Raw genomic sequence first — 21,233 nt, forward strand, 5'->3', positions numbered from 1 at the left:
CAGTTTCCTGGACAGGGTTTAGATTAATCTAGGATTAGGACTTGCTTATATTAGGACATTAAAAAGTTTTTACAAACAAACTTTACAATACAAACAATACTGATGTACATCTTAAGACAAAAAACAATGGCACTGATATATGAGATCTGTCAGTGAAAGGTGTTTCTAAATTAAGCCAACTCTTTCTCATTTAAGTCTGGGACTAGGATAAGCCCTGTCCGAGCAACCTCCTACTTTTGTTAATCTTGAGTACCTGTAGAGTAGTATTACATCCTTCATATCGCCAAAGAGTCTTTATTTTTATCAGATTTATAAAAGACAGATCAGCTCTAGCGAATGTTTCCGGAAACGCATGAAATCCAGGAGGTGTCCAGCGGGATGAGCGAGTCACGAGCAAGCAAAACACAAAACATCATCCCACTATCTCTGGATAACTTATGATTCACTACATGTTCATTTCATTTACATTATATGCACTTACATGCCAATTTCCAACATAACACAGACAGTGGCTGGCGCATGAAGTGATGCCTGTGACTTCTACTCGAAGGAACAACAATGCTAATGAGCATCCTTGTCATTCTCGCTCTCACTCTGATTGACGTGTTAGTATGCTTTTCCGGAGGAAGTGCCCATAAAAGGAATATGGGGACACTGATGTAAAGGGTACCGATGTTTGAAAAAAAAAACGAGGAGCCGTGGGATTGGCCCAGAAATAGTCACACGCTCAACACTTTGCTTATGTTTAGCATGATCATTACAACTCTTAAACTGTGTTAATAAGCCAGTATGCATGAAATAGCTTTAAACCCCACTTTGAATACAGAGTATTTCTAATTAACAGCAGGTTTTTGACTGAGCTTTAACTGCTTTCAAAACTGTAGCCTGCTGGCTCTCCAACAGTTTTGCTTATTTTTGCAGTAGTTCATACAAGTATTATATGCATAAGGAACATTTGTAGACATAATAAGATGTAGGCTATGGTGCGGTAATCCTCTCCTCTGAACGTAACCAACATTAAAGGCTTTTCCTGAATGTCACCCTGCTTTTATATTCTGTTAAAGGCACCTGTTAAATGAAGATACCATAATTGCCCAATGCTACTGAAGTCTGAAACCAATTTTGAACAGATATCATCAACTATGACAGCAGTGTTCTTTGTGTTCTTACAGGAAATGGTTTGATTGTGCATTCAAACGGAGCGTGCTTGGCCTGTACACAGTGGGGAACGAGGTGTGGTGAGGCGGAGTTGGGGCAGAAACGCTGGAACCACTGACTCAACAAACTGATAAGGGCAGAATTACCAGTAGTCAGACAGCTGTGTGGTGCTGTTGATGAGGTAGAACTGATGATAAGGTCTTCATGGCTGCTTGAGGATAAGGGAACGATATGGTGCTGATAAGCAGATGTGCCTGGCTCAAGCTTTTCTGTGATGATAACAGATGCTCTGCTCTCCCGCATGATGCTGTCAGTGACGAGGTAAAGATCTGTACATGTGTAGTCTGGGTACCTGTGTGGCAGCGAGAACAAACCATCTGGACATCTGTTTAATGTATTACAGAATATCTAATATTATTTGGCTTGTTGAGAAGTGTTATCACTTTTCTAAGCCATATTCTAGTCCCTGCATATGGCTAATGTATCATAGTCGCTATAATCACTCGTTAAGCTGGTCTTCTTTGACTTGGGCTGGAAAGAAGAATATGCTAGCAATGCAGTGAAAGTCATTCAGATTAACTTAACAACACCCAAGTAATCACCCAGGTTAGCGTAACAACCTCATACTATAGTAACATTCTCTTAAGTTCACCCTTTCAATTTGCAACATGAACTTGTTTTTAACTTAACTTACAGTTTACCGTAATGCATGTTGGAAATTAAATTTGTCCACATGAACATACAGTATGTATTCTAGTAGTTCTATGTAAAAATAAATTTAGCAGTGTTTAAAAATACACACTTAAAAAAAATGTCATTTATCATGTCGGCATTTAGCAGATGCTTTGCTATCCAGAGTCTTAAATTGTGCGTCAAGGTTTTAATAGGAAGTTAAGAATGCATAGTGTTGACGCAATCGTATTAAAAGACTTTTAAGACCTCTTTATCTCTGAAATCTAAAGCATTCCAGTTGTTTCATCTCTTTGTTTTTGAACCATTTCTTTTAAATCAATCTTGTATCTTCAGAGAGCTGCCGCCTGGATTTTAAAGATCATTTCATTCACATGAACAGAAGAGGGGTTGTATGACTCTTGCTTGAAAAGAAACTAATCAATGTAGGAGACTTTAAATCCAATTATCCATCTTTCTTTGAAGAATTTGCCTCTTTGACTGGTTTGGATGTTGTGCTCTGATGTCTCAGCAGAAGGGTGTCGTATAGGACGTGTAGAGCTTGCATGCTGTCTGACCCCTGATGTGAGAAGAAACATTCATTACGAAGAAATTTGCCATGCTGGTATATCACTTGGGAAGATCAGACTTGTTGTTGGGGGTGTCAGGATACCGACTGATGGGCTTTGGTGCTGCTGAATTTACCACCTCAGCCAACATCGTCTGTGCGTGGTAGTTGTTTGTATCTTGGCCTCGTTCCTAGAGTTGCACATAGGCATTCTGGATATGGTGGGCCACTGTTATTCATATACTCAAATCTCAAGGGATCTGATATGTCACATCTAATCTTACAGAAATAGAGAGTTTAGAGAGAAAAATGTGTGATTTAGGCTACATTTGTTAGATTAGAGATACAGATACAAGCACACAACAGCTCAATATTCAGTTTGCTTGATGTACTGAGTTTCCTTTAGGGAATTGCAGATTTAAGCGCACAACCACCTGAACGAACGTAGATTTCTGATTGGAAAGAGCTGCATGTATTTTGCTTCCCATCCATTGTGTTCCTTATGGTCACCTGTTTTTGTTATATGTCTGCATTTACCTGCAATTTATTGCAGAGTTACTAAGCAAAGTAACTCCACAGATGGAGTGGATAAAGTAGCAGGAAAAGAAACTGAGGAATAGACTGAATTTCATCTCATCAGACTGTCACGCTGTCTTCTACATCCACTTTAATTGCAGAGAGGCTAATTTTCCTGATTGCCGTCTGCAGATGTTTAATGTTGGTTTTGTAATTGCATGAGTCAGAAGTTGTCATCGTCTGAACAATCAGGGCCATTCTTTCTCTGTACGCTTTTAAGACCCAAAGAACGTTGTGTTAATTGGAGCTCCTTTTTAGTTGCAGACAGAAAATGAGCTGTGTTTTTATTCTGTGGATCTAAATGAATATGATATTACTGAGAGATGACACGCATTGCAAGTCCTGTGTGAACTCATGGCTCTTTTTCCTCAGTTGCAGGCTTACACTGTACCCTTACCAGCAGCGATTGGTTGCTTAGTTAAAGGGATAATTCATTAGCCCCATTCACTTCCTTTAGGGTTGTGCCGATTGATGATACTATCGACGATGGTCAGACATATGACCGATAGCGAGCCTTCATGACAATAGTTGGCTTGTTTGCCTATTTTAGTTTTAAATTAATATTATCATCATCATAGTTTCACATTAACATGCGCATTGCTTGTTTTTTCTCGCATAAAAAAGTTTGTGGGATTCACTTTGCATGAGAGGGCTTGTAACGCGCACAGCATGGACTCATCCTTGCACCTGAGCTTGTAATATGTGCGCCTCTGACATTTTCTTGCACTAGAAAGCGAGTGTGTTGTTCCCGCTCCCTGGCACGCAGAATATTTTTGAGCACCTGGGCTTTAACTCTTTCCCCGCCATTGACGAGTAATCGCGTCAATCCGCAACACCACTATTATCCACCAGGTGGCACACTTCCGCAACGTATAAAACCCGGAAGTAACACTCTAGGGCAAACAGCTGTATGTCCATTTTGTGGATCTACATCTGATGTCTATCAAAAGTCATTTACAAAAATGGAATTATCTCAGCTTTTGCTAAAAATTTGGTGCTTTTGAAGAAACCTACCCATATTTGAGAGGTGATAAAAAGAGAACTGATGAAGGTAGGATGAACGTTTTTTTTTAAGAAGAGGGTCTGTTCTTTCATTTAATATATTGTATATTTGTATATTTTAAGATGAGCATTTTCTGGGAGCATGCAAATTTAATTTCCGGGCACTGAAGGCTTTTTTTGAAAAGTGATTAAAGTCATATACCCCCTAATATGACTTGCACATCCAACAACAACTATCATTACAAAGATAATACTGCATGTTTTGGCATTGGGTAGTAGGCTATATTGCAGTAGTTAATATTTGTTACGTAATAAGATGTATGGTGTTCTTTTTAATGTTCTTTTTCTTTAATATTCACAACACTTATCAACAAAACATTGATTAAAATTAAGAGACAAATTATATTAAACAAAATTCATTTTCATCAACATTTGAAGCAAACAAAACTTAATTTAAAGTCGAAAATTATGTCTTATGACCCACTTCATTTGTACCGTCATATTAGCATTCAATCGTTACAACGCCAAATATATGGTGTTTCAAATTAGAGTCTTAATAATCGAATTAAATTAAAACAAAACATTAACAACATTACAACAATATTTAAACACAACAATACTCAAACATAAATAAAACAGACATTCTCTATTAAGATATGTTAAAAACAATCTGATAAAGCGTTTATAATAGCTGCACTAAGTTTACTATTTTGGGCAAAACCTCCGTTGCAAACCTGCATAAAAATGAATCACTTTCACTTTGAAAATGATGCGCTGTCACATTAAAACCAGCTCTTAGTCATTTAAAATTTTACTCAATTATGGCTTAGACAATTCTCCTATTTCATGTTTATTTAGAAAATAATATTTTTAACTACGCCTATTAAGTTATTGTCCGTCTTAGAAATGCAATAGTTGCAACAGTCGCTATGCTATTTCCTTAAATAAAGCTCTTGCTGTTCTTTTGAATTAACACAAATATTTTTCATGAAACATACAGTTTATGGATCAGCATGAACGCTTTTTAGTGGCATGTGAGATCTTACCTTGAAATGCCAAACTGTAGGGCTGTCGACTATTTGTGGTAACTTTGCATAGCAAACCCACCAAACTGATCCCAAACCAAAATGTTGCCTAATATGTAATTGCATCTACTAGGTCATGCTTGCACGCTGTTTTTTAAAAGTGTCTCAATTTTACTTAACACAAAGTCATTCACAGTAGTTTAATATTAATTTACTTTACATTTTACTACAGTGTTAATAATTAAACATGTACAAAAAAAAAACGGAAAAGTGAAGACGGTGAGGCCCCCTAGCGTACTCTTGGGCCCATATGCCTTGCATACTCTGAACCCCCCCTAACGGCGCCCCTGCCATAGTATTCTTTGTTTCTACTAGGGAAATGAATGGGGCTCAATTTATACAGGTTTGTAATAAAATGAGAGTAAGAAAATGCTAACAGAATTTTCATTTTTGGGTGAACTATCTCTTTAAGCACTTATGCTGCATTTTACATCACAGTTTAAATGTCCCACCTCCGAGTCAATCACCATGCGAAGCCGAGAAATTGTTGTACCAATTTTGGCCTTTAGTCTTCTGTTAAATGTTTGTTTAAATTTTACATTAGGTTGCGAAGAGCTAGCCGACATCTTGTCCATAATGTCAAATGATGCATCTCACTGAGGTCAGGGTTGATCAATTTTAGAGGTCGGATGCTGACTTTGTTTGCCTTTACAAATGTTTACTCCCGAGTTTGAGGTGGAGAATAAAAATCTGTGTAATCTAAGTTGTCTGGAATGCAGCATACCATACGTTTTTCCTGCTAGGTAGCTCCTCCCACAGTGAAATTTAATTGAACCCTGCTATGCTTTAAAAATATCAGATATGCTGTGATTGGCTAGTGTTGACAGTTAAAGGGTTAACATCATGCAGCATTTCACAGACAGTGTGGACAGCCAAATGTGTCACATTGTACTTGGTGAAGAAATGTTTTCAAATCTCAAAACATTCTCTGTAAGTCCTTATAGCTTTGCAAGCTTTATTTAGTGCATTGTTTAATTCTTAGATGTTTCATAACTCAATACAAGTATGTGCATTCTTGGCATTTTTACAGAGAATCTTCCTGAGCAAGTTACCGGAGTAAAATAGTGATATGCTTGTGGCTACCTACATAATAACCAGAGTACAAAAAGGCAGCATTTGCATGCTTTAATGGGTATGTTTCTGGCCTTATCTTTACCCACCATTGTGCGTGTGTGTGTTTGTGAAGTGAGTTGCGTGCCAGGATGGGTGACGATATCAAAACTGATCTGCTCTGAAAACGCAATGTATTAAATCCCACAGGAAGAGGTAGAGACAGATTTAATATTCAGCCTGTTATGTTTTCATCTGGATTTAAGACAAGCAGCAGTGGCTCTGTGTTAGGTTTGCCCTATGGGCCTGATTTGCTGTAATTTGAGGTTTATAGAAAACACACAGACGAGTGGAGACGGAGAACTCTCTTGCCATCGGCCTGTTGTCTTCACAGCTGCCTTTTGCTGATAGTGGTGGTTTCTTGATTACTTAGTATTTTACATACTGTACACACACACACACACACACAATGTTAATAAAAGGTCCAAATATAAGTAGTGGTCAAGCGATATGAGGCTGAGGCCAAATTATAGGCCAATATTTGAACTTTTTTATAATCTGCATCGGTCAATAAATCTTTCTATATGGCCGATAGATTTCCAGTGAGATCACGTTAGCACATTAGCATTTTTTTCCAAGATGAATACACTCGAGCCCACGCAGTGACCCACAGACCACTTAGCGCACGACACCAAAGCAACGCAAAAGCAACCCGAGAGTAAACTGCTTCATATGCTTTTAAATCACTTTGAAGTCCTGTGCTACACGCCGACCGGTTCATGCAGTGCCACACGAAGTCAAACACACATTCAGTGTCTAACAGACAGTGAGATAACTAATCATCATTCTTTTTTAAACGTGACATTGTGTTGTGTGTAACACTCCAAGTACGGGATGCAGCAAAGTCTCACTCAAACATTTCGTGACGTGTCACCAGCGGTAACAAATTTACCTCACAAACAGTGACAAATCCCACATCCGGCTCTTTTTCAGATATGGGCGTTGTTGTCGGTTTGCCCGCACTCAATAACCAGCGTCACTCATAGCCCATCAAGAAAGCTGTGTATGTGTTTGAGGAGGACAAGACATCATTTTGTTTTAATGCTACATGCCTCTATCTAAGCCAATAAATCACTTGTGTAACATTTGTTGTGTTTTTGTATTGCTTTTACAAAGACAAAACAGAAGAACAGACACAAATCTTTTTTTTTAAATAAATGTTTATTTAGTTTCACTAATTGTTTGTATGTTTCTCAGATGCTATAATGACATATTTTAAATATTTGCCCTATATCGGACAATCAGCCACATTGCTTTCTTAATATTGGCATTGGTCATCAAAAAAAAAAAAAAAAAAAAAAAAACGGTTGACCACTAAATATAAGCATTGTTTTTAAATGCATTGACTAATTCCTCCATCTTGCACATTAGTGTTGATTCTGGGACAACACACTAAGGGCCCTATCATACACCCAGCCCAATGCAAAAGTGTCTTTTGCTAGTTTCAACCCAGCGCAATTATAATTTTCACGTTTAGCGCCACGTTGTTTAAATAGCAAATGCATTTGCGCCCAATGTTGCCCCCATGGGCGTTCTGGTCTGAAAACAAGGTGTGTTCAGGCGCATTGTTGGCGCATTGCTATTTTGAGGCAACTAAAATAGACTACGCTATTGACCAAGAAAAACCTGGTCTACTGTCAATGGCGCAATATGTTTTTTGTTATTTAAAGAGCGTGTTAGTAATATGAGCCTATAAACAGGACGACAACGCGGGTTTGCTTATCACACACATGGATGCACAGCAGCACAAAAATGTTTTTAAATATGAAAAATTAAAGGATTAAAATTATTATTGAGTCTCTTGGACATAAATGAGGACTGATTATGAGACGTTAGAAGGGGTAAAGAGCTGCTTCATATTTTGCTGTAGCCTGGTAAGTAAACAAATGCTGTGCTTTAAACAAATGCATCTGTTTTTAAATGTTTTTTAAATGCTTTCCCATGGATTTATTGTATATGATGACTTTGTACTTGTGGATTTGGTGAGATGAGAACATTTTTTAAGTAATGCTTTTTAAAAATTCCATGGCGCTGTCCAAATGCTGAAACCCTTTGGCTCTCCACACATTTGTAAATTCTTTATCTCTTGTTTGTATTTCTAGAGTCAAACCTTTTCTTGCATATTTGCAAAATATTTTATAAGATTACAATGATTATGTCGGATATTAATACATTTACAGCAATTAAAAGCCTGCTAGTTTTACTTCCATGACTAAAAGAAAATGGCTTTTAAAGGTTTTAATAAAACACACATAATTATTTAACATTCATCTGGTGGTCTTTTTCCTCCACTTAGTTTTTCAGTTTACAAAGTCTGTCATCTAAATAGGAATTAGACATAGCACCAGCACAACTTGCTTTTAAAGGGGATGAGAGATGACTCTCATTGGTTTTATTGGACGTTAGGCTCAAAACACACCCATTACTCATTAGGAGAATATGAACAAACCCTTTTCGACCATGCGCTTGGCGCACAAACCATTTTTCTTGTCGTTAAATTTAGGGATGCACCGAATCCAGGATTCGGATTCGGCCGAATACTGGGCTTTTTGACGGGGTTCGGATTCGGCCGAATCCTAGATTTTTTTTTCACCGAACCGAACCCTAGGCTTGCGCTACGCAGGTCGACGTCACGCGGCCGTTGATTACACACATCGGGTGCTGACGTGGAGATTAGCTTTTTCTTTCGGTGAGCCTTGGGGGGTGGACACACCAAAACTTTTAAACACGGCTGAAAACGCCTTGAGGACGCCAAATTCCAGCTGTTTTTCAGCCGAGCGCTTGGTAGCTGTGATGCTTCAGCTGTGAGCCGGTTGGTTGCTGTGGTAATCTCCCGCCCCTCCTCCACTGTAATTGGACGGCCGTGTGAAACCTGACATTGACGAGCGGAGCTTCTCACTCAAAGTTAAATATAGTTTTCAGCGCGGAGCTGCTTGCTTATTGTAAAAACGAGCGTGTCGCAACGCATCGCTTTCATTATGCATAGTAGTGTTGGGCGATATGCCCTATTTTCAGATCATCCTATCGTCAGCATGTGAGATCGGCGATACACGATATTATCGGGGGGCGGGGCAGACGTTTACTCATTTTTTTATTTGTTAATTTTTTACTCATAACAAGTCACTTGATGGGTGGACAAAAAAAACAAGAGCAACAGCGTCATGACCGCAACCTTCTTAAACCTGATGCCATTAATGCGAGCGCGTCATTAAAACCCTATCATGATTACTTAACTGTAAAAACATGCATCTGCGCGCGTGCACACACACACACACGTGCGCGCACATACAAACAATTCAATGCATTGGTTTAGTGCTGTTGCAGAAGACTGCACGTGTGAAGCAGTGGTGCTCTCATGAGGTGCCTTTTTAAACGCATCGGTCCAGCGGAACGCGATCATATCTTAAACACAATCATATATTAAACACGAGGGACGTGTTGCTACAACTCCTTGAAATGCATATCATAAACAGGATTAATACCTAGTGATCTGACTTCGGACAGAGCGCAGCTTTCAGCACGTACGCGAGAGTGAGAGAGAGAGGCGCTAATATGCAGCGGGTCATATTTTAAACAAAAAGTAAAGTTTGCCTCAGCTCGCATGAAACGCATTAAACTGAACAAATACATAAGGATTACTACTTTAGTTTATGTTTAGACTTCGGACAGACGCGAGAGTGCGTGCACGTGTGACAGAGAGAAGCGCAGCTGCTAATGACGGGGCGCGCTGGATTTACTGGAAGAAGGAGACCAAGACGCGCGCATTAAGTGCAGGTACGTGCAAGAAGGAATTCTCTCTTTACAAGCTCTCCACGTAAAGTGAAGCCCACAAACCCTCATGTGAGGAAAAGCATGAATTGTGGGTGTTAATATAAAACTATGATGATAATAATAATAATAATAACCATTCGCCAACTATCGTCATGACTATCGCCATGAAAGCCTGCCATTGCCGATATGTCTGAAGATCGTCGATACACGATACTATCGTCTATCGGCACAACCCTAATGCATAGGCTTATGGTAATTGTCAAAATAGTTTTTCCAACTTGTCATCCTGGCATAATGTACAGTTAAAATTAAATAAAATGAAAAATACATGCTGTGGACGTTGTTTACTTCATTAATGTGTTTTACTGTGTTAATGGAATAAGGATGCGAGTAGGATTCGGTATTCGGTTTCGGCCGAATCTTAAACGGTGGATTCGGGATTCGGCCGAACCTAAAAAATCTGGATTCGGTGCATCCCTAACAAAAGTGGAATCGGACACGCCTATTTAGACCGTGCGGCGTGCACTTTAGACAATGCGCTTAGATCGTTAAAATAGGGCCCTAAATCCACCCATCTATATGTTATAATTGAAACAACATATTTTGTGTTACTTTTAAAACAAAATCAACACATAATGTGTTAAAAGCTTAACACAAAATGATGTGTAAAAAAATAATTAATTAATTGAGTGTGCTCTTATAGAAGCCAGACTTACAGACACACTTATAGTTATACAGTACTTGCTTTTACTATACTGAAATGGTGTTATAAAGAACGTCATTAAAAGGTTTGACCCAGATTAACTTAATTAAGCAAGTTTCTGTTTTTTGTGCACAGTTTATCAATGCACATTGTTCCAAAGATAAATTTGTTTGTCTTCATCATCTGTCATCAAAATGAATGGCTCTAAAAATTTGGTCTGACATCAACATCCCTTGGCAATTGTAGGCAATTGTATTTTGCGTGGCAAAAAATTTGGCTGCTTTATATTCCATCAGTCTGCTATCAGAAGTATTTTTCAATTAATATAATCAAAATTACACAAGAAATCCAATCACAGCATTTAATTTGAGACACAAAAGTAAATTAAGGAACTATTGCATGGAAAACAATTTTTGTTAACATTACAAGGGTTAATGACTTTAGAAACAAATGAATCTAAAATGCTTTACCACTGCAGCAAACTCAATGCTGGTTTATTTTCAACCCAGTGTTAGGTCAAATAGGGATACACCTAGCTGTTGGGTTAAAAAAGACAACTTTTATATTTGACCCAACAATGAATTTAAACAATCCACATTTTCAGCTGAAAAAAATCAGGTTAAATTACAGACCTTTTGACCCAATGCTGAGTTGATAATAAACCTAGCATGTTTTCGAGTGTAAGTGAACTCCACCAATATTGTCACCCTTGGTAAGTATTTTTCAATATTTACGAAATTGCATTCTGGGGTTGCCTTATCTATAAAGGATGTTTACAGCATGGCACATTAAGTCCACTTTAAATAAAGATTGTCTACTGTAAGTGGAGGTCAAATTGCATTTCGAGTCCTCTACATTTAATCAGTTTAACCCCTCTTGACTGTCAGCATAAATGTTTGTTGCATGGCATATTAACTCCCAAATAGAATAAATTATCCGCCGTGTTCTGTGGCAATTGGACATCTTCTGGAGTTCGCGACTTACAGAGAAGTCGGCAAAGGTCAAGCGCTCTAGCATCTGGCCATGCGCCCGTGCTCTCGTGGAGTTCTGAGACAGGACAGCTCGATGCAATCACAGTAATGTTCCATTAGCTTCAGTCGGCTCTCAGCCCTCCCTGCTGCGGGACACGGCGGGCCATTTCACAGCTAAATCAGACAGATGTACGGCAATTACCATCAGCGCAAATTTACCTGCACACACATCTCCCGCCCCAAAACTACCTCCTGTCTCACTCGCCACACACTTACCTTCCTCTTTCATTTTTATCTCAAATTTATTCAGTCTCTCCCTACCCTATTTCTTCTCTCAGTTAGCTGCCTTGTCTGCAATTACATGGCAAACTTGGTAGTGCTGTCTACAGGGGCCCAGTTAAGTGCACTTTGTGGAGGGTTTTGTTTTCGTGTTTGTTTGAGGTGTTCATCAGTGGGCAGCAATGCATTTTCACCCATCAGCTATTACTGAGCAGACAGTTAATTTGGCTCAGTGAATTGGTGAGATGCGGTACTTGCGGGCACCTGTGTCTGGAGTCTGCGGGAGAAATCAAAGATCCTGTTTACACCTGGTATTAACATCTGTCCCAGCTGATCCATACACCTGTTTTCAGCCAAAACACATTGATGATTACAACTGGTAGTTACATGCACCTTAAATGCATCTCCTGTGACGGCAGTGACTGTAGACAGCATTCACTACATCAGCGACACAAAACAGATGCTTTTGATGATCTGTGTCATCTTGGATCATCATGAAGATATTTTGTAATTTTCTGTATATTACAGTTTTTTTTAATCGCTAACAAGCGCGTACCCATACTTCAGATACTTTTTCTAAACACTTAACACAGACTTCCACCTACAAAACACAATTGGCCAAATGCATAACTTTCTTCTCAAAAACACATGCAATCAATTAAAGTACAACAGGTTTCCGAATACTGGCTATTGTTGACATTACAAAAAACGGCATAGACTTTTATGTTTCAGTTTTACAGGTATTTGCATGCAAAACATGCAATTCACAGTTTTTGCACTAAATGTCTTGGTTGGGAACTGTGTGTCCACATGTACAGCAATGTTCACAATTCAAAAGCAATCTAGTAAAAAGCAGTTTTTCCCCTTACTCTTGACTACAGGAGGTAAAGTAGAAACACAATATGATAGAACAGAAAAAGTTTTAAAGTATTGATCTTGTTGTTTTTGAGGAGCTTTCCTCTTCCCCTAGAGATTGGAAGATGTTGCATTCTTTAGAGGGACAAAATTTTTTACATATGCATTACTGTATGACCTTATTGACATGTCAAGTGAGAATAGAAACAATCCATGTAAAATGCAACACTTACCAGTTGGTTTGTTGAAAGGTGCATAAAATGGAGGCAACCGTTGACCGCCTCAAATTGGGCTGCACTCTTTCACCAGCCTCTCTTACTGAAATCAGCGAATTTCATCACTGACTACTGTTCTTGCAGCCCTTGGAATGCCACCGCCATGCATTCTTACACCTCTACATTGCCCACTGCTCTTCTCCCTGGCCCTGCTCCTCTCACTGCTCCTGCACCTCTCACTGCATCTCTCACTGCTGCTGCACCTCTCACTGCATCTCTCACTGCTCCTGCACCTCTCACTGCATCTCTCACTGCTCCTGCATCTCTCACTGCTCCTCTCACTGCACCTGCATCTCTCACTGCATCTCTCACTGCTCCTCTCACTGCACCTGCATCTCTCACTGCTCCTCTCACTGCACCTGCATCTCTCACTGCACCTGCATCTCTCACTGCATCTCTCACTGCACCTCTCACTGCGCCTCTCACTGCACCTGCATCTCTCTGCACCTGCATCTCTCACTGCACATCTCACTGGGCCTGCTCTTCTCAATGTGCCCCTTGCTTTTACGCTTCCTCGTCCAGACATTACTGTGTTTGTCGGTTTCTGTTTTCAAAAACATCACTCCTCAAAGTCCTCCTTTTACTGTATAAGTATCAATGTGATAGAAAAAAATAACCTAAGCCAGACTGGAATCAGCTGTAGTTGGCCCAATTTACCCAACATAAAGGTTTTTATACTGTATCTATGGTTTGGAATATTGCTTTTGCTATTGTGGGATGTTGTGTGTTAACATTTGTAAATACTACAAAAACAATCCATAATTTTGGTGGGAGGTATAGCTTGTCTGTTAAGAAAATGTAAGCATTGTGGAAATGTGTTTACTGACTGCATATTGTGTGAAAACGACATGAAATGAATGAATTGTATGGCCACAAAAGACCGATGCTGTGCTAATTGTGTTTAGAGTTTTGAAAATGTGACAACTGATTGGACAAACGATTGTTAGCGACTGGAAAAACTGTAATAGACTTCCTTTCAGATTTTCAGTCATAATTTTTCCTAAAATACATGCAAAAACATTAGTATTTTGTCGTTGAGAAATTAATTTGTAAATTAATTATCTGTGCAGTATTGTAGATCGGAAAACACTGCGTCTTTTTTGTAGTATTTTTACATTTTTTCCCATTTAAATTTTCAGTAAATAAATGCAAATAAAAACATAATTTTTATTAAGAATTTGACAGAAATGTTGTCGGTTGTTGGCAGGGTAAAACAAAAATAATTTAAACTATGTGGCTAAAATCCTTCAGTCATTCATCACAATTATCCAACTTAAATAGCTGTGAGGTACAGCAAAAGGTTTTTTAAGCTTAAGGCTATAACTTTGGGGAGCAGCAGTGGTAGTTTGTCTTTTCTTGTTTTTTATTGGTGAAGATGATAGTGCACCTGCCTAAAGTTTAATGGGGGGGGCTTTTGAGAATTTTTTTTTTTTTTGAAGAGGCTATAAAAATAGCAGAACTTGCCCACTTTCACATCAATAATTAAGAAGCTTTAGTACAATGGAGATATGTTATTTATATGGAGTTATGAATCTGCATGGAAATTGATGCGTGTTTGTACTTTCTTAAAACACTGTGATCTGAGTGGCCACAAATCTCCACTATCACAGCTGGAGACTGAAAAGTCTGAAAGTCACCAAAACTACAATTCGAAGTCACCCACATTACCACTAGCTGTTTGGAAGGGTTTTAAGTAAAAGCTTTTACTCTCATCCAAAAACAGATTCAAACTTTTTCAATTTGCCAGACACAACTGGAACTTTAAATGGGATTGGGTTTTATGGTCAGATGAAACTAAAAATAAGCTTTCTGGGTTGAAAACATACAGAGAGGTAGCCATATGGAAAAGTATCCAGTGTTCATGGTTAAATATGATGGTGTGCCTTTATTTGTTTTTTGGGGCTGTTTTTACAGAGCACCTGGACATCTTATAAGGATACATAGCATCAGGGACTGAAAAAAATCAAGATCCTGCCATGGCCATCCCATGATTCCCATAAAAAAACCTGTGGGGTGACCTGAAGAGAGTCTCTAAGAATTCAATGGATCTGGAGAGTTTTTGTATGGAGGAATGGTCTCGGTTAACTCTTGTGTCACACATTTTTAACAAATATTATTGTTTGTTAACTGCCTTTAGAATTTTGATATCCATGAAATCCATGAATCTGGTCTAAATCTGAACACAAAATGTTACCTTATTTACAGTACATCTAGTGTTGATCACATGTATTCAAAAAACAAATGGATTTGAATACGTTTGAAGATGCAGATAAATGCCATGCCCATGTCTGATGTTTCATCCACATTTTTAAAGTTGTTAATGCCATTCAAATTGGAGCTCAATTATAAACTCTCGCTCTCAGATCTGTGCGGTTTCTGATAAAGCAGCGCAAGGCGAATGGAGAAGGCGTGCTTGATAATGAATTGCAGAGACAGGCTTCTTTTGATTCGTCTCCGTGAATTCCACACACTTATCCCTCTGCTTATCTGAAGCCTTACGAGACGAAGCGTTTTAATGAGTTATTTTATTTCATTCTCTTCAGAGTCTTTCCCACCAGCAATCTCACCTTTAATATCCCAACTCTTCATGTACAAAAGAATATACCCAGGCGGACGCATATCTGGACTTTAAAATGCATGTTTGATAAAATTGGGGCTTGAAGTTCCTCTCTGGCACAATACTAAAGCTTTTAGCAGAGTCAGGCAGAAACAGACAGCTGATGTTTTTTGGTTTACCATTGAGTATGTCGTGGAGGTGTTTTAATATTTTCTGGTAGGATTTCGGATTGCTTACATGTTTTTAGTCGGCTAAGTTAACCTGGAGGGAGATGTCACTCTTCCTTATGTGTATTATTTTGGAAGCAGTCAGAGAAACAGAAATGTGTACACTCTAAAAACTATTGGACAGAAACCATTTCTGGGTTAAAATGACCCAAATAATGGGTTGTTTTAACCCAACTGCTGGGTTATTTCAACATAACAATAACCCAGCAGTTGGGTAAAAACAACCCATTATTTGGGTCATTTTAACCCAGAAATGTGTTCTGTTCAATAGTTACCCAGCCCTAGGTTAAAACAACCCAACATTTTTTAGAGTGTAGGATTTAAGGGGGAATGGCAAAAATTACATATTTTACTGTATGTACAATCCTATGCTAAGAAGCAAAAATGTTAAAGCTACTGTATGTTTAAAGGAATCCTCCAGGTTTGGAAGACCTTAAACTGTAGACAGTATCTGTGACATTCTGTATTTACTACAGAAAATTATTTTGGCTATGTTTGAACTACACTGTTTGTATGAAAGGATGACGGGGGGGGGGGGGGGTTCTCGATCAGGGTTTATCATTGACTTAAATGCATGTTTGAATATTGTTTTTTTGTAATGTATGTCTGTAAAAACGATGTCTAACTAAGGCCTAGTCCTAGATTTATCTAAACCCAGTCTGGGAAACTACCCCCATAAGAATTTAGAATTATACAGTTTACTGAAAAAAAAATGGTCCCTAGCTGTCATTGGGTGGTACCTTTTCAAAAAGTACACCTTTGTACCTAAAGAGTTCATATTAGAAACTACGAGATGCATATTGGTACCAAAGAGTGCCTAGTTATAACCCAAAGATACATGAGGGTACCAATTGTATATGATATACCATGGTATAAAAACAATAGGGATATTTCTGTAGTGTAGAAGTAGATGTTCAAATAGTCACATAGTGCACATTTTTGCATGAACGAATTCCTATGAAAGTGATGAAACATATCCCATTGTAGATGTAATGTAAATAATTGTACAGTGATTTTCAGTTAGATTACATTTTGTTTATGAAAACTTAGAACATAAGTTGTATCAAACGTAAAGCATCAATTTAAAGAAATAATCTTTTAACAATGAATCCATTATTTTTCGGGGCTTAAGTTGGATTATTCCACCATGTTCCGACTTTGCTCATATGGTTACATATGAGCAGAGAATTTAGTTCAGGGCACATTTGAACAGATGCCAACAGACTGACTGCCTCTTTCCTGCATCTTGTGTACGTGTGCCTGATGCATTCTTAATGGTGGCCTCTGTAACCTCATTGAAGCCAGTGGACCGTAGAGCTCACCTCACTCATGCTTGTTAGAGGTGATGGTGTGACTTATTGGTGTACTGCTGAACTGACGGCAATTTTCCAGCCTGCTCATGCTGGGTTGACCCATTTTCCTCTGCCACATGCTTATTTCATCGTCCTCTGATGTGTTTCTAGTTTCCATACAGGCATATCTCCCTGCATTTGGTCCTGTGACCTCTGGGATTTTGAATTGTGTTTCTGGGGCATTTTTCCTCTTAATTTTTTATAATTTCTCCAAATAAAGGATCTATAAAAAATACATACAAGGATAATTTCTGGTGCTACAAAGAACCTTTTATTCAAGTAAGTGCAGCAGGTTGTTATGGCGGAAATATTGCAATAACAACCTTCTGCCTGTATATTATCCTGCTTATTACACAACTATTTACCTTATAAGTACGGTAAAACAACAATAAATATTGAATTTAAATATTTTATTTGCAAATGTTTAAGAAATGCAGACCTTCTGTGAGGAACACTGTACTTTCAGTTTTAAGATAAAACAAGACATTCAAATGTTACAAAAACGCTATTTGGTTTAATCATTTGTAAATAAAATGTCAAATATGTTATTAAAATACATATATTTGTGTAATATTAAACTGTACATGTCAAGATTTTTTTGAAGAGATACAGTAGTCCATCGCTCAAACTGCAGCTGTTGAATTGATTCAAATGTTTGGATGTCTAATGCATATTTGGTGTTACTCAGCACCAGCTGGCAAGTAACTCTGTTTAATTAATTTGCCAAAGACATTTTTTTCTTGGATTTGGTGCTTAGGGTGTTTATTTATGGCCATGCATACAAGCTTGTGATGTGAAGCCCACAACATGGTCAGCAGCTAACAAACAGCGCTCCTCACACACAAGACTACTAACACAACTGATTCCAAAAAAACTACTTTCTATAGATGAAGTATTTTATTTATTTATCTTTAAATGCATTTTTGATGAGTTATTGATCTTGTTGCAGTGCATTCTGGTTTTGACTTATTTGTGAATGATCTTATAAAATAGCATAGTTTACTTGCCTACGTTTTGCAATGCCAAACTGCAACAGTGTGGATTGTTTGCGTGTCTAATGCATATTTAGTTTTACTCATACCCAGGTGAAAAAGTTGTACACTTCCATAATGTACTTAAAGTGCTCTATTTTCACACATTAATTTTGTACTTAACATACTAAAATTTATTCTTGAGTATTTCTTAAGATGTTCTTAAAGCCGCTCTATGCAATTCTGCGTTTTTGTCAAACAGCGAACCCTAGAGTCGCTGGAGAATACTTGCAACTGTCGTAATTTCCAACTCTAGTACTCCAAAGGTAATGACCAGGTAATGTTTCACAATTTCGTACAAATATTAGGCTACTGCATAGTCTACTAAACTAAAGATGATAGTAATAGGATAATAAGAAGTTTATTCCAAGTGTAAAGTGCATATAATAATAAAATACCGCGTTTGCTAGCTTATAATGTTTTAACATGATTGCAGCTAAATCACAATTAAACATTACAAAATGCCATGACAAAGTTAATTGTGTATGTTGCATTATATCATAACATTGTTCGTTATAATGTCACTATACATGATTATTGCTATTTATCATAATAGTTTGCAAATTGTGCATGTTTACACTATTTACAACCTCTGGGCTTATTTATGTCCTGATAATTATGTGAGATATTGACAACTGTTGTCATGATAATCGTATGACATACTACAAGCAAGCGCAACAACATACAACATAGACCGCAAACAAGTTTACAATTGAGAGATTTACTTACTAGTCCATCAACAAGATTGCCAAATCAGCTGTCTTTTAGCTCACACCAACGAGTAAAAACCTGACCGAGTGGGACTCTTGTCCGGTTCCTAACGCGATCAGATTCTCTTTTCCTTTTCCTACTCGCTTTCGAAAGCGCTTTCTTAACTTTTAAATCGTTTAGCCTCACATCTCAAATTCGCGCGTGTAGTTGTTGTTATGGGCTTAATCGACTTCATGCAGCGCTGCAAGAACTGACAGCCGGATGACATCATAGTGCCGTCTCGGATCATTCTCGCGGTACTTTGACGTCATCCGGCGGTCGGTTCTTGCAGCGCCACATGAAGTCGAACAAGCCTAACGTGTGTGACGTCGTTGCCATAAAGCAAGTCATGATTCACGCGAGATTTTGTCAGGGGCGGTTCTCTCAAGCTTGCATTGCTGGTTTTGGTAGCGGCGTCCTCCCAGAGCTTCAACAGGAGGACGATTCGCCTTACTATGACTTTGTTTACCACCGAAATAACTTTAAAGCTGTTATGTTAAGGTAAAATAACTGCATAGTGTGTCTTTAAGATTACTGTATCAATGTGCTAAAATGCACTTTAACATACCATCTCTGTATTAAAGGTCACGTTCTTTCTGATCCAATTTTTCAAACTTTAGTTAGTATGTAATGTAAATGTTAGAGCATAAATAATACCTGCAAAAGGATAAGGTTTAAAGTTCACTGCCAGGCGATATATTTTCTTTAACAGAAGTCTCTTTTCAAAGCCTACAGCGAACAGCCGGTTTGGACTACAGCCCTCTACTTCCTGCTTGAATGACGTCAAAGTATGAGTGTTTGACTAAACTCCACCCACAGGAATACGTTAGGCGCCACCTAACCTAACGGCTCTGCTAAGCTAAGCTGCTGTCGAAACATAACACACTAAACAAACTACACAATCAGAACTCGTTATTTCTGAAGGAGGGACTTCATAGAACAGGGAAGACATCAGGCAATTTTTAGGACAGTGAAAACAGCGCTATAGAGATAAATAATGTTAAAAATACCACGTTTTTTTACACGTGAAACATGAACACATGTTATATTGCGCACTGTAAACACAATCAAAGCTTCAAAAACACAGGAAGAACAGGACCTTTAAAAATGTACTTAAGAAGTACTACAGAAGAAATTTTTGTATATTTAGTACAAAATTAAAGCATGGAAATAGAGCACTTTAAGTACACCGTGGAAGAGTACTTTTTCACCTGGGTAAGCAGCTTACGCATGCTGTTCTTTGAATGAATGTGTTTACTGCGAGACGATATGTAGCCACTCGTTTATGTGTTTGAGGTTAAGCACAAGGACACTGCATACTGTACGAGCTCCAGCACAACAAGTTTGAGGAATTAAAGGCAGATTCGGTGTGACAGAAAGAGAACAGAAAAAAATGCCGGAAAATTCCCTTGCGAAAAAATATTTCCAACTGGTGCACAGTTCATCACACATGAGAAAGAGGCATGTGTGCTCCAGACACATCTATAAACTCAGATGTAGATCATTGCTTTTGGGAACATAATAATATAAAGCAAAAGTCATAGGGCCTTGTACCAGTTATGCTTCATGCAAACGATCCCAGATTGAGCACAGAAAGGCATGCATTTTCAAGAAATTGACCATTACAGAAATGGTCTCCTTAAAAGGATTTGTGCATTATTTAAAATAATTCATTTCCGGAAGTATGTTTTTATCATTTTTTTCTCCTTTTGTCCTGCAGTCGGTTGTCATTTTCATATCTTAAAATGACATTTTGTATTTGTGTTTTGCTGCAGCAGCACCGGCAGATTCTATCTGTTTAACAGTGACAGGAAAGATTTACGCATAGAGCTGGGGGAATTGACATTTAATAAGAAAATCCTCCAGTAAACAAGACATGACAATAGATGACTATATATCTAATATCTATATGTATATCTTAGCCATGGGACTTTTCTGTTCTAATACATCTACAAACGGTGTGTTAAAAATACATTGTTTCTGTGGGTATCCAAATCACACCTCCTTTCCACTAGCTACTAAAATCCAGATTAGTATACTTAACCTTTCAGTAAGTACCATTATTAGTCTGGAGGCTTTGTCATGTCATGACTTTCTGAATATTTATATATAAATATATGAAAAGACATTTATTTGGTGTGTACCAGCTATTTAAATGTGCATAAAGATCTCAGAATGAATATGAAACTTTTGGCACACAGCTGAATTGTGGCAAATCTTAAACTTGTCTTTGTAAACAAAGTGATTGATGTTGCAACTAAATTAGGCCAGTGTTTGGCCACCTACTTTAATAA

At 38.1% G+C, this 21,233-nt stretch overlaps 1 protein-coding gene across 2 annotated transcripts in view; it reads left to right on the forward strand.

Annotated features, from left to right (window-relative positions):
• Positions 1-21,233, forward strand: part of dpp6a (dipeptidyl-peptidase 6a) — a 413,973-nt gene that overhangs the window by 151,976 nt on the left and 240,764 nt on the right. The window contains exon 2 of one of the 2 annotated variants that reach the window (XM_065294630.2): positions 1,173-1,479. The exons of the other annotated variant lie outside the window; for it this stretch is intronic. Within the exon in view, the coding sequence (XP_065150702.2) occupies positions 1,390-1,479 (90 nt within the window). The 5' untranslated portion in view covers positions 1,173-1,389. The remainder of the gene's footprint in view (positions 1-1,172; positions 1,480-21,233) is intronic. 2 annotated transcript variants of the gene reach the window in all.

The sequence above is a fragment of the Paramisgurnus dabryanus genome, chromosome 22, assembly GCF_030506205.2.
Source record: "Paramisgurnus dabryanus chromosome 22, PD_genome_1.1, whole genome shotgun sequence".
In the NCBI taxonomy this organism is placed as follows: domain Eukaryota; kingdom Metazoa; phylum Chordata; class Actinopteri; order Cypriniformes; family Cobitidae; genus Paramisgurnus; species Paramisgurnus dabryanus.